Source organism: Ambystoma mexicanum, chromosome 12 (genome assembly GCF_040938575.1).
Source record: "Ambystoma mexicanum isolate Mex_15411 chromosome 12, UKY_AmexF1_1, whole genome shotgun sequence".
NCBI lineage: Eukaryota > Metazoa > Chordata > Amphibia > Caudata > Ambystomatidae > Ambystoma > Ambystoma mexicanum.
In genome coordinates this window covers 175,967,789-175,982,764 of record NC_090936.1, presented here as the reverse complement: position 1 = coordinate 175,982,764, position 14,976 = coordinate 175,967,789, and the positions used below count along the sequence as shown (strand labels likewise).

The following is a 14,976-nucleotide window of genomic DNA, read 5'->3' as shown; positions in this document are numbered from 1 at the left end:
GACATAACAGACTGCATTGCTGCAGACATTTCTTAAGTCAATGCAATCTGAACAGGGTGCAGCCGGTCCAGGAACATCCTCTTCCCTTAAGGAAGCCATAGGAGATGTAGAAGAGTACACCAAAGTTTTGTAAGCCAGCCCTGCTAGTATATAGTATTATGGTACAAATTCAACACTACTGGTTGAGGTACCTGCACATTTGCAAAGTAATGGGCACTAAAGTCTGGTAGGCGAGAGAACCCCCTGCTACGGTGAGAACTGAGGAATATCACAACTATCCTCATGCATAGGGGTACATAAAAGCTCCTGTTGTGGTACTGTAAAGTATTTGCATGGATTGAAATGATTAGCATCAGAAAAAGAAACTTGAATAGGCTATGAAGGAGAGATATGCACATTCGTATGATGTGAAGAAGGTTTGCGTTTATGTTTATGCCTCTTATGGTTAGAAGCAGACTTGCCCTGGTTTTGGTTTGCCAGTATAAAAGCAACTTACCTAGGAAACGCCAGTGCCGACTTGAGGGATGCTCAATAGAGTTACACTCAACCTCTGAAATCACAGAACTACACTCCACCTTTTTTGAGACCTTGCAGTCCTCAAGAGTGATCTTTGCCTTTTGGGATAGTGTAGAGGCAGAAACTCCCCTCTCTGGTACCTTCTGAACCCTGACTGGGGGGAAAAGGTAATTTAGTACAGAGGTCCGAGACTTAAGACTGGGTGCTTTCCTACCGAAAGGTACTAGCAAGTGCGTGTGTCTGCACTGAAATCCTGAACGGGCGGTGGATGGTCCTTTGGATCCATATGAGGTGGGGAACTTAACACCTGTACTGGAAGGCGATGCCAAGTCTGAGACCATACCCTTGCCCAATTCCCTATTAATGCTAGGATGCAAAGTCTTCCATCAAACCATGAGGTCCTCATTGGCTTGTGGTATCGGACCTTTCTTCTGCATGGAGACTAAGCAAGTTCTTAGTGACCTGGGTTTTATGCCCACACAGAAATGACAGGAATTCACTGGGTGGAAGTTGATGAGAGGGTCTGCTGCCGAGAAGTGCTTAGCGCATACAATGCATCATTTGAACCCTGCCTTCAGCAGCATGCAGAGAGAATGAGGTGGTGCAGACCAAAATATATCCGATTGGGATGAGTAATATACCCATACAGGGAGGGGAGACAAGCAAAAATAAGAACAAGAATGTGCAGAGAAACTTTTTCCACGTTTAAACGCATAGACGGAAAAAGAGGAACCGGAAGGTGGCAGTTGGGGATGCAGGTGAAGGGCAGAGCCAGGTGTGCGGAGTGATGCTCACGCATACCTGTTCCTATGCTATGAATCTTAAAGAGACAACACATTGTTTTGGAGAAACTTTTTCCCATCCAGCATGCACTGCAGGCTATGCCAACTAACTAGCTGGGAAGGAGGGAGAGTAGGACCCTCAAGTACTGCAGGCACTGCTGGCATCGTCACGTTAGCCTGAGACTGGCCTACTGTACCCTCGACGTGGCTAAAGGCACAATCAGTGGGGACTTTGTGCCTACTATGACCAGCGGGTACTACCTGTCGAGTCACTGAATGTGGTACATCGCTAAAGGGAATGCCCTAAACATTGTGCCAGGCTGGCTGTCCTTTCCCAGACGTCATTTCTCAATATCATTTGGAAAGGGTCGTTGGCTGGTGTGGACATGAGGAGTTATACAACGCCACCACCCACCACCAATTATCCCTGAAAAGAACCACAGAGGACCAGAACATGTGTGGCTCTCGGTTCTCTCGATGTTCCTAAAAAGTGATGCTCTAGCTAAAAGACGTTGCACAGACAGTGCCAAAGCATTGGTAGGAGATGTTGAGCACTACATGGGCCAATTGCGGAAGATGGACCAAGAAGTCTGAAAGTTAGGTTAGGGAACGAGTTTTACAAATTAAGTGCAAAAAGACCCATACGATGAGACCCTAAAGCAGTGAGGGGTTTTAGTAAAACGCCATGGGTGGCAACAAGACAGGATGCCTAAGAGTATGGAGGAAGATGCAAAAACAATGTAAAAATGAGAGTTAAAATGCAGGGAGCCAATGTAATAACAGCAGGGAATCAGGAATAGGGAGCATCTAATCTGAAGAGTCTGAAATGCACCAAGTGGAGAGAATCTCGCTCTTTTGTGTATAATCCGTGGCAGATATGAAGCTGAGCCAGTTCCAGGTCTTAAAATCGCGGCAAAAATGGCAGCGAATACAAAATATTGTGGCAAAAATGCTGTGGTTTTTTGCGCCACAACAGTGTAAAGGATGCGGGAACACCCCCCGCAACCGCCAGACCAATTATACCATTTAAGGGGAGCGGGGGACACCCCCACTCCCCTTAAATGGTATAATGGGGAACACCTTTAACGGGTGAAAGCACAGCATTTTTACCGCGATTTTTTTTAACCAGCGACGTTTTTGCCGCGATTTTATTACCTGATACTGCTGAGCCTGGTCATAGGCAGTTGCAATAATAGCATGAATTACATACACCGGTATGCAGTAGTCCTCAATGTTTACAGGCTGCTGATTTCATGGTGGCCCCCATTGTCCACTTATTTCATGTGGGTGCTGGTTTCGTGCTCCTTTTGTCAGCCATGTCCAGGCTGACTTTCATGCTTACTCAGTTAGAACAGATGGTGCCAGCACCACCACCAGGCGAGCACTCGCCCTCATGGGTGCCTAGGGGGTGCTGCGACAGCCGTCGGGGCAGGATGCCAGAGAGCAGGACAGTAAGGTAAAATGCTGAAAGTGTATACTTAAATAGAAACAAAATTACCTATATAAAACGTTAAGGGGATACATGGTCTTCTATTATTGTTATTAAAAAACGTATGTACATTTTAAAAAGTACAAATTCCCTGATAAAGCACCAGTTGAAAGTTACAAGATAACATTTTTAAAATACTGAAATACATCCCATCCATTATGATTGCCAGCACTGTCTCGTCACATACAATATTTCAAATAAATGGTAATGCGTGACGCCATTTGCATGAAACACCATTTTGGATCATAATACAAATACTTATTATTGTTAACATGGTTAAGTATAAATTATCACGATGTAAACAAAATGTTTCTTTTCGATAGGAAAATATCTGTTCAAAGCAGTAAATTGAATACTGTAATACGCGACTTAGTAGTCCAGATGGGGCTGTAAGAGGTGAAATTAGCCCATGTGTGAGCTATGGGCAGCCCAAGATGAAGCAGAGGGCACATGACAAGGGTAACGGACGACGATACCTTTTATTGCCCTCCTCCCATGCCATTATCATGAGCAAAATCATAACAGAATCATAACAGGCTACAGACAGAAGAACAAATTAGTTACCCCTGGTAATGTTCTTTCTACAGGCATTTTTCAACAACAGAGGGCGCTGTAACCATTCCCGCGTCCGGACGTGATGTGGATGATAGCATGATAGCACAATAGCACGCACTGCGCCCGTTGCCTCAATTCCTAGTTTATCACTCTGCACAGCCGACTTGATGATTAAATAACCCAAATGGCATTGAATGAGAAGTATATTAAAAAACTTCCCACACAGTCAGGGGGTAGGCTGGGAGGGCGATGAGCATGTGGGAGGAACATTAGAAAACATTACCAGGGGTAAGTAACTTGTTCTTCTAATGGATTGTGACATCCCACAGATTCCTCATCTTAGATACACTTCCATAGCAGTCGGTCTTGTAGATGGAGGTGGGAGAAGTGGATTTTGTATAATTTTCAGATTATTGATTGATATTGTGCAGAACCGCTTTTCCAAATCAAGCGTCAAAGCCGACAGTGTCTCCAATCAGTAATCCTTTGAGAAAGTGTGGGGCGAGGACCACATTGCAGCATTGCAAATGTCCTGCACTGGAACACCTTTTGGAGCGCCAAAGTAGTTGCCACTCCTCTGGGAGGATGGGCTCTTAGGTTCTCTCGAACATCTTTTCCTGCAATGGAGTAGCACGCCAAAATGCATAGGATGATCCAGTGCGATAAAGGTTGCTTGGTCATGGCTTGGCCTAGCCTGTTGCTGGTATAATCAATAAATATTTGGTCATCTTGCTTGACATTTGCCATCCTAGAAATGTAGAAACTAAGAACGCTTTTCGGGTCAAGTCTGTGTAACCTCACTCAATCCATAGAAGGGTGAGGAGGTGGATAAAAGCTAGTAAAGCTATTTTCTCGGTTAGATGGAATTCAAACACAAGCTTGGGAAGAAGGGGGGGAATGAACCCTCAAAACAAACCTCTCCTTAGAGAATACCGTAAACGGTGGTTTGCATGACAAGGCTTGTAGCTTACTCACTCTGCGAGCAGAAGTGATGGCTACCAAAAAGATTGTTTTCAAGGTTAATAAGCTGAGTGGACAAGAATGGAAAGGTTCAAATGGAACTCTCATTAAAAAAGTTGATACCAAATTCAAATCCCAGGGCGGAACCAGAAAAGGGACCAGTGGGAAAGTATTTGTTAGACCTTTAAGAATTGTATGACAATTGGCATCTTAAAGTAAGCGCCTTGTACTGGTGTTCATTTAAAAATGGATAACACAGCCAGGCATCCCTTGACAGTAGCCACCTGCAGCCCATGATGGGCTAAATGCAGTAAAAAGGAAAGCACTGCAAGTGTATTGCAATTGAAAGGATCTATATCTTTAGCTCTACAACGGCTGCAAAACTTGTTCCAACGGCAGCAGTATAGTGCTTTTTTCGCTGGTCTTCTGGCAGAAAGCAACACCTCCATCACGTCTTCTGGTGGGACACAATCTTTATATCTTAACCTCTCAGAAATCAGGCGTGAAGGTTCAGAGTTCTGATTCCTGGGTGAATAAGATGGCCTCCGTCTTGTTAGAGTAGGTCCACTCTCTGGGGAAGACGGAATGGAAGGCTGATGGTCTGGGCATGTGTCTAGAAGGTCCGGGTACCATGTCCTTGTGGCCCAATAAGGATCATGGATTTCCCCGAACTTCCTCAACCTCCCGATGACCGTAGTCTTGGAAGGATCTAAGATGGTGGCAGCTTGCGCTGCTGGCATGTGTTGTTGCGGACACTGAAGCATAAGGAGCCTGTTCACCCGTTCAGCGGACGCACCGAGGTCCGGCTGCTGAGTAGGACCATGACCTATGTTTGGCGCAGACAGCAGAGGCGTTTGGTGGAGTGGCTGAGCTGAGGGGAAACTGGCCTGGGCATTCTGCGCTGTCACAGGGTTTTCCACACAGCGGTGGGCCGTGGCATTGTGGAGGTCAGTGTCAGCTGTTGCTGATCTCTGTGAGCGCCCAGAGCTCTTGCTTGCACTTGCCTGTTTGCTGGCCGAGTGCGGGGTAGCTGCTGGTTCCTTGCCTTGGAGTGTCTCCTGCTGTTTTCTGGGCTCTGTTGCAGCTGCTTGGCTCCTTGCAGCAGCTGGCTGTTGGTCATCAAGGGCTTCGGACTATTGACTTTCCTTCTGGTGTTGGAGTTGTCTTTGAGGGCAAAAGTAGTCGAAAGACTGAATCTTGGAGGCTGTCGGCCAAGTTTGGATTGCCCAGACTATTGTTTGCATGTGCCTGCTGACTTTTGCTATTTTTAACGTTTGCTTACCCCAAAGTTTGTTTTCTGGTTTGGGGATGGCTGGATTTTGTCTCGTAGTAATACATCATGTTACCTGACTTTCAGCTTCATTGATTATTAGACAATCATAATTTCTTCTTTTTGTTTTCTGGTTTCTTTTTTGTTCTTCTCTTTTGTATCCTATAGTTAATGTTATTTTTTCTTAAACTACTAAAATTATACCAATTCATTACAAAAAATGTAAAGCACCTGGTGTAAGCCGCTATGCAAGAAAATAAATACAATACAATACAATGACCGCTATATAAGAAAATATATACAATACAATGATATGAGGAATGACAGGGACTGGAAGTAGAAAGTCCCTGTCCACTACGACTGCATTATCCAGAGCGCCTCTCTAAGGAAATTCCCTTGAGCATTTCCTGTTGATACTGGACATGAACAGATCTCTTTGCGCGAAGATCTCTAAAATCACTCATGGGAGATCTGCCTGCTCCGAGCATCCGCTGTCGTATTCTCTTCTCCGAGCATCCGCTGTCGTATTCTCCTCTCCGGCTGGGTGAACACCCGAAAGAGAGATCCTGTTTTGTAGCACCCAAAACCAGAGCTGCATTGCTTCCCTGCACAGTGGTAGTGACTGCACACATCCTCTTGCTGAGGTAGTGCATGACCACTGTGTTGTCCGTCATTATCAGGACATTCTTCCCCTGTATTGATGGCTAAAAGGCCATCGGTGCCAGTCTGACCGCCCTCCGTTCTAAAAGGTATGTGTGTAGTCTTGATTCTGATGGGGAAGCATCTGTGACTACAGTTATCTCTGGCCAGGGTTAATAAAAAGGTTTCCCCATCGTCACATTCTCCTTGCAGGGCCACCACAGGAGATCCTATGTGACCTTGTTTAGGACCTGAAGAAAGTCTGTCATCCTGCCTGAGAATTGTGACCATTGGGATCTGAAGGCCCACTGGAGGGACCTTATCCTTAGCCAGGCTTCTGGCACCAGGAAAATGCAGGATGCCATGGGGCACAGCAACCCCAGAAAGTCGAATGCCGGCAGATATTGGGTGTTCTGAAATCTCGTCACCATCTGCAAGATATGTTGAGCCCTCAACTCGAGGGGCGAAGTCTTCCCTGAGGAAGAGAACAGGATTAATCCAATGAACTGCCGCTTTTGAGATAGTGTCACCTGGGACTTCAGGAAATTGAGGGAGAAGTCCAGGTTGTGAAGAGAGTGGAAGGTGTTATTGAGATGTTTCAGAGTCTGTTCATGAGAACAAGCTCTTATCAGCCAATTGTCTAGGTAGGTAAAGATGTGAATCCCTCGCCTCAGATTCGCTGCCACCACTGCCATCAACTTGGTGAAAAAGTGAGCCCAAAAGGCAGTACTCCAAACTTATAGTGAGAACTGCCAATGGCGAATCTCAGGTACTTCCTGTGCTTGGGATGTATAGGCACATGACAATAAGCATGCTGGAGATTGAGTGACACCATCCAATCCTGGAGCTGAAGGGCCTGGAGAATCTGTGAAAAGTGACCTTCTTGAATCTGTCTTTCTTGGGAATCTGAAAATAGGTGGTGTGCCAACCCCGTATTGTTCCGCTACAGTTATCTTCTTTACAGCACCTGTCTCAAACAGGGAAAGAATCTCCTGTAGAAGGAAATCTGGTTCCTGAAGAGATTGCTCACTCAGCAGAAAATCTGAGGGTTTTGTAGAAATGGGAGATCGTTTGTACCCATGGGCCTGTAGTGCCCATGCATCTGAAGTAATGAGATGCCATTCTTGCAGATGTTGGATCAACCTGCCTCCCACCAGGGTCCTGTGAGCAAAGTGCTTAGAGGGGTTTTGGGCTGGGGCCATTGCAGCGAGGAGGCGACTGCCTGATCAGTCTTTCCTCCACAACCTCTGGCGGCACATGAGAACTTCCTTGCTCTTTCTGGATAGCCTGACCTCTTGCCCTTTGACTAAAAGAGTAGTAGCGAAAAGCATGGCCTCTCCAAGCTTGCGTAGGCTGGTGGGGTTTTTGTGGCTGATGAAAGGCTGCCCCTAATAGTTTTGCAGCACTCTTAAAAGCTTGTAGCTTTTCTAGGCTGTCATCAGCCTTTGGTTGGACCCATCGAAGGGCATGTTAAGGAGCCTTGATTGGACATCGGGGGCAAACCCAGACTTACGTAACCACACAAATCCCCTGATCACTTCACTCGGCCTATGCATTTTGGCACATCAAGGCCTGACTGAAGGGACTGGTAAGAAGCTTCCTTACAATCATTGACAAGGTTCTGGAAGCCATCGCTCATCTCCCCATTGAGAAGGTTTTCTGCTGCTTGGGAAATGACATTCCAAGGGTATTTCACCAGAAAACAAGATGCATTGATGGCTTTAAGTGCCATGCTTCCTGCAGAGAATACCCTCTTATCTAGTGTGCTATATTTCTTATAGTCCCTATAGAGTGGGATGGTTGGATAAGCTATGGCCCTTGAGGTAGAAGTAGCCGCCTGCATCACCAAAGTCTCTGGTGAAGGGTGCCTGAAGAGGAAGTCAGGCTCAACAGCAGGAGTGGTGTCTGGTTTTTGCTAATTTACCAGAATGTTTTTTGTGCAGTGTGGATGGGCAGCGCAAGTTCCTTACAAGGGGCTCTATCCAAAATGTCTATAAGATCATCCTGGATGATGTCCTTAGAAGGATGACCCCAACCCAAGAACTCAATCATCCTATTCATGACCGGTCTATAATCCACATTAGGGTGAAAGTGTATGTCTGGAGTGTCAACTTCAACCTCGGGAGAGGTATCCAGACCACTGGCTACTTTCAGACAAGTGGCTAGGTCTTCCAGCCAAGATTGGTTCACGACCATCTCTTCAGGAACATTGGGAGTTCCAAAACATTCATACCCTAAGGGTAGGTCATCGTCCTCGAAGATGGACGCAAAGGAGCTGAAGAAATCCTTCTTAGACTTGCGTTTAAAACTTGACTGCTTCGAGGAGAAAGTCTGTTGGAATACATGAAGGTAAATTATGTCTTGCTCATCTCTCCAGCCAAAGGAATGCAGTCCAACTTGTCCTGACCGGACATGCCAATCATGTGTCCTGCTAAAAGGGAATGCGATCTTACCTCCAACACTAGTGCTTCTAACATCGATGTGTTTTGAGAAGTACCTTTGGCTGACCTCTGGCACATGGAGAGGAGACTAACAAAGGCATTGGACTATTGTCAACATGAATACACACCGTGGGATGACCACACCTACTGTGAAAGCCAACTGTCCTTCCATGGAAGCAAAAGCATGCCACAGACTGTTGTCAGGACTCTTGTAAACACAGCTGCCTCTGACCAAACAAAACATGATGACCTAATAACATCCACAGCAACACCAAGCAAACAGTATTGTGATTAGAACTATCACTACCAGGACCTGCATGAAGCCACAAGCATGATGACTTGATAAAATCCACAGCAATACAAACAGGCAACCTTCTAGTGGCCCTGACATTTTTGTGCATAGAGTTATCTTTGCCTTTAAACACTGCATATGTTGCAAAACCCTAGAAGTGGGGGTAGCCTATCCAGGCACTTTATAAGGGTTTGCAATGAGAAAGAAAGACAGAGTCCCTGTCTGCCTGCCATGCTTCCACTAAACCTCATCCTCCTCTACTCTTAGTGTCCTGGTAACTTATTGTGCTGGAGTGACTGATGAGGCCTTGTCCCCAGGCTGAGTACTGGACCTATGAAGTGGAGGAAAAGCCCTCCTGACACAGAAGCTTTTTGCTTCAATGAAGTCTCTATGGCCGATTCCGTCAATTATATGTAAGACAACAAATCTGAGGTCTTCAGACTCAAACATTTGGGCGCAATGGTCAAAGCCTTCCTGATTCCCTGCCATCTTGAAAGACGAGTTGGGATCATCAGCCTTTTTCAGCTCTTTCAAGGGACCAGGAGGCGTGCCTTTGAAAAGACCTCCATCATATTTTCTTTGAACTTTTCCCACTCAGTCACAGAAGCAGTCTTATCAGCGAAACATACCTGGCGCTTGTCAGGCGAGGAGTCGGAGGACATGGAACGATGGCATGGTTTCTTCTACTTCTTCCTTGACGACGAAGAGGAAGAATGACGGGAATCATTGAGATGTTTCTTGGGCCTTTCTGGAGATGTGTCTCGTGGCACTTCTTCCTTCAGAAGATTTTCTCTTCGGAGGTGTGAAAGACGGAGACTTGGAAGCTGACCGACCTAATGTGAGCTTCGATCTCGCCTTCTAAGCCTTGCTGGTCATTGATTGGCAGGAGCCACATGCTGAGGCACGAGACACAAATTCTGTGTGGATCAGTGATCGACATCTTCGAATCACAGTACACACGTCTTGAAGCCTATCTCCAGTGTAGACATCATGAAGAGTTTACTCAAAAAAGTGTAAATACGTTACTCGAGAGAATCGCTGTAGCAAGTTGAACCATTCTGAGACCATGCTGTGCATGCAGAAAAATGAAACTGAGGCAACGGGCACAGTGTGCGCTATTCATAATATCGGAAACATCACGTCCAGACGCAGGAATGGTAACCGTCAAGGGACATCGACTTAGTGCTGCACAGCACCCTCTGCTGTCAAAACATTTCCAAGACTTCAAGCAGGATATTGGTATATGTAAGGTGAGGAATCCATGGCAGGACACAATCCATTAGAAAAGAGGGTCATGGAAAATTGGAAGGATCATTCTAAAATAAAAACAAGGGTCAACTGGTAGCACCTAGTACCTCAGCCACTGTGCATCTGACACAGTTATGTCCCCTCAGCCCTTCTTATGCACTCATGGTTTGTCAGGCCCACAAGCCAGGCTTCTAACTGCTTAACAGCCTGAGAGTGAGGTTTAAATTCAGCCCTCAAGCAACAGAGACTGAGAGGCCATGCAAGGCCCTATTGTGAGAATGAAGTTGGCTGATGTTGAAACCCATTTGAATATGCATGCCAGTGTAAACATTGATTTCCAACATAAGGCCTATTGAAGGAACACAAATGGGCCTAGTTCAACTTTCCCAAACTGGACCGGCGCTCAAGTGGAGGAAAATGTGCCTGAGAACTGAAAACGACTGGATGTGCCCAATACTTTGAAAAAGACAGTTGTGGCTGAAAATGCTGCTTTCATAAAATATGAAATGCTACCATTTAATTTAAGGAGACAAATAACAGCATGTCACATTGACTTCAATGCAGCACAAGACTGTGATCCAGAAATTTAAAGTGAAGCCAAGCACTTTGCATTTGTCACAAATAAAACACTTAGGGGGTAATTCATGGATTATTTGCGCCGAAAAAAAAAAACGGGATTTGTGCGCTATTCTGCCCGCAAATCCCCATTTGTTAAACAGGGATTTGTGGGCAGAATGGCGCACAAATCCCATTTTTTTCAGCGCAAATAATCCATGAATTACCCCCTTACTGTCTAACATTCAAAGTGACAATTTAAAAGGAGAGGCCTACTTGTTGTCGAAGTGAACACTAGTTTCCTATGTTAATTATGGCCTATATATATATGTGGGAATAATACAGAAAGTGAGACTCATATCTTTTTAATGATTGCATTAAAGAAAGTTTTCATTCCTTGTCAGTTAAGTACAGATGCAATAGAAAAATGTTACATGTTGTGTCGATTCAAAATGCTATTCTGTTAGAATGATGTATGTAGCTTTTTTTCTCCACTCGAGAGAATCTCCACCGAACACAAAGGTCTGTGCCTCTGAAACTTTGACTTCAAGACCTTTGGGCTGGGCCCACCAGGAAAAGCAGGTCTGGTTTTCAGGTGAAAATACCAAGAAATACAAAAGGGTTATATCAAAATTGTGAGAGGGTCGGTTAAGCCAGCCAACAGAATTGACTCTTGGGCTAGCTTGACCCCAATAAAGTGCCTCTCAGAGCCACTTATGGATCTTCAAAGACTGGTGTAGGAACAGACATTACTGATAAGCAGCTGTTCAAGTCATGTGACTTGTGAGAAATGAAACTGTCTGGATTTTCTGAAATGTGAAACTGAGGCTTCTATATTAATGCCTTGCAATCCAAATAACATGGGACACATTTTCCTTAATAACAGGAGAACCGTATGTCGCAAAGAGCACATCCAGGACTCATATTAATGATCACAAAAAGATTGTCAGTCCTGTGTAAATATTAACCATATGTGATGGATAGAATTTGAGTTAGGACGGAAGCCATGATCCTGGCCTTCTCATAATTGTGAGGAACGAGACAGTTGGTGAACTGAAAGAATGTCAAATTAATGGTTGGATTGTGAAGTGTCATATTTGTAACTATTTCAGCTCAAGAACAAACCACAAAAAATAATAGCTTCTCCCAGGATGGCTGTGACAAAATAAAATGAGTATTCCCTGTTTCACCATAAAATGTAGAATTAAAAAATATATATGTGTATGCAGTTATCTGAAAAGTGGAGGTAGTTGCCATGCATTGAGATTTTGAGAAAGAAAACAAAATGTAAAAATATGTCATTTTGAAATGATGCATTTTTCTCCTCCCCTATTATCCATAATACTGACCTCTAAACTCCTTACCCTCTCAACTGGCAGTGGGCGGACTGGTGCGAGGGGGAGAAAGATATGTCCAATCCAGAGCATGGGAATATTCATAATATGTAAGTGTCATCAGCACTATATAATATCAGTTTTCAATCTAAAGGGAGAGAGAAGGGCAAAAAGAGGAGAGCAGACTGACAACAACAGAGAGCAGACAAAAGGAAGGCGGACATCCAGGAGATCAGAAAGACAGGAGACCCTGGGGCACTTGCTGGGGACTTTTGCCTGGGAGCTCTATCTGAGAAAGGGGCCTAAATTCTGGCCGGAGGGACATTGCTGTGAATAGAGACAAGAGGTGTGCGCTGCCTACCTATCATGAAAGAGGGTCTGAAATCTGGCTGGCCTCCTGAACAAAGAACAGAGATCTACCATGTAAGTAGATATATCCCAACCAAAGCTATCAATTGTGTGGGGAGCTACCTGCCTTAATCCCTTTCCATCAGTGGTTGGGGGGACGGGGACAAAACTGTGTAGACCCTGGACAGATATGACTAAAAATATCACTTAATTCCTGTAGAAAAAAACAACATATCTGTTTTAACCACAGGTATTAGGGGAAGCGGTCAGTTGTAACCCATTCCTTTTCATTATTGGGTTCTTTTTCATTAGTGGGAAGGGGGTAAAAGCATTATGCCCTTAGCTTATTCAACTAAAAATATTATTTAATTAATTCCCACAGGGTAAGCTAAGCTACCACAGGGTGATATTTTCGTCAAAATTCGAAATTGACAAAGATTATCTCAGTGCATAGTAAATCACTCTAGTCTTTAATGTAATTGGGTAACCCTGCTGTTCATTTGTAAGTGCTACTGTCCCCAAACACAAAAATCCCAACACCCCGCCTTCACTGTGAAAACGAATTGTCCCAAACAAATGTTTCCATTCATTCCAAAGTCCCCAAAAACCTTCATTTCATTTTAATGTGCGTTTCCCAAACGATTTTCCCATTGAATTAATTTCCCAGACTTTACATTTGAAATAAAAAGGCCAAACGAAATTACCATTATATTCCTCCCCCCTGTACATTGCTTTCAAACCAAAGGGGTCATATATAGCTAATGCCTGGGGGTGTGGGGGGTTGGGTTGCTGTGAGAGAAGAACATTGTGATAACCCAAGCCATTACAGTGTGTTTTTAAAATTCCCCATCTGTTAATGTGCAAAGAAATCCTATGGGTGTATTGATTTCAAATCTTTGAATTCAACCTGTGTTTGTTGTGGTAACTAAAAGTCTATTAAGAAATATATTTCAGTCAATTGATGCAAGTAATTTGCATTTGTGATTATTGTGTTGTGCCACAGAGTTGGCGGCTAGTGTTCTTGTGCTTGGTTTATGATTCCTTGTAGAAATTTAAACAAATATACACTATTGTTTCTATACACCGCCCTGGTTTCTAGCTTATTGGTGATACACAGGGTATCTGCTGAATGGAGTTATACAGGTTGGAGGTCTAACCATATTTGAATCTGCTAAGCACTTTGTTGTGCGACACCTTGATCGGGGGAAAGGAACTCCCTGATTTGAGAGTGACCGTCCAATAAATTGTGACATGTGGCAGTGGCAATTGTGCTTAATTAGCATATTAATTGCATTATAGACCACCCCTCAGCCAATCATAATGCTCGGAATGCAGTCTGTAACCCCTGGGTAGACATTACAAATATTCAGACTTAAGCAGCTGCCTTAAAAATAATTCACTTTCCTTTTTAGTTGCACAACACAATGTGTTAAAGTTGTTCAACTCCGGGTGTCGAGGGCTGGAATCCTGACGTGGTTGTAGGCTATCCCTCATAAATATTCATGAGGAAAAATGTGCATACATTTAGAATCATTATATGGAAATGTATCTCATGAATATTAATGAGGGGTATCCTGAAAACCCAGCATGCATCTGGCCCTCTAGGCCTGAAGTTGGACAACCAAACCTTGATGACTCTTCAACTTGTAGCCCAGCGCTTCACCTCCCGTAATAACTTAGCACAAGTCATTATCCAGGCGTGATCATAGCCCCTCCCTCCCTCGCTGCTCTTCCGATATTAACAGTCATTACCCTGCCTCAACAGTACTGTCAGCTTGCAGATTTAAAACATATAAAAAGGTGACTTTCAAGCAATGGCCATGCTACGATAATAAAAAGTGAATCCACCGTGTCACCACTATGCCAGTGTGATTCCATTTAACACAGTAAAGTCATTTCGGGCATTACAGTCATGCTAACCTCATTGTACTGAAGCACATGAAACCAATCAGAAAAAAAGTGTTGTCCTGCTGACATAAACTCGCTTGGTCGCCATATCTAGAATGCCAAAACGTTTTCCAGAGACGCCTGATCGTTCCACACTGATGAAAGTCTGAAAAAGAGGCCCGTGTCATTTGACCTACCCGTGGTCCTCTCGATGGGGATAGACCGGTATCCTGTGCGTGACCGAGGAAGGCGAAACGTGCGTATTTCTGATGCCAGTCCCCTGTGGAGCGGTCTCCGGCGGCGCCCCTGCTGCCGTTGTCACTGTGTAGGTGAGGGACCATGTGTATGACTGCAGAGCACCTATGAAACAAAAGACACATTCGGAGAAAATTAAAGCCGTAATATGCTAACCATTTGATTTTTCACTTTCAGGTGTGTTTCTGTAAATTGTCAATCTGCAAAACATGGTGCATTAGTTATTATGCTAGTACTTTCAGACACTCCTAAAACAACGGCACTTTGTAATATGAAACGGCTAGCTTTGTGATGACCAGTCTCAATATCATCCTGCAGTATGAATAACCTGGAGGAAACGGCCAGCAAGCCAGGAACTTTGGGTTAACTCGTCAAGCAACGTGGCTCAGGGCAGAATTTGAACAC

General features: G+C 44.5%; 1 protein-coding gene across 7 annotated transcripts in view; it reads right to left on the bottom strand.

The window, feature by feature from the left end:
- RFX4 (regulatory factor X4) overlaps positions 1 to 14,976 on the bottom strand; it is a 429,787-nt gene that overhangs the window by 33,324 nt on the left and 381,487 nt on the right. For all 7 annotated transcript variants that reach the window (XM_069628258.1, XM_069628257.1, XM_069628255.1 and 4 more), the window contains one exon: positions 14,514 to 14,676. In XM_069628258.1, the coding sequence (XP_069484359.1) occupies positions 14,514 to 14,676 (163 nt within the window). The remainder of the gene's footprint in view (positions 1 to 14,513; positions 14,677 to 14,976) is intronic.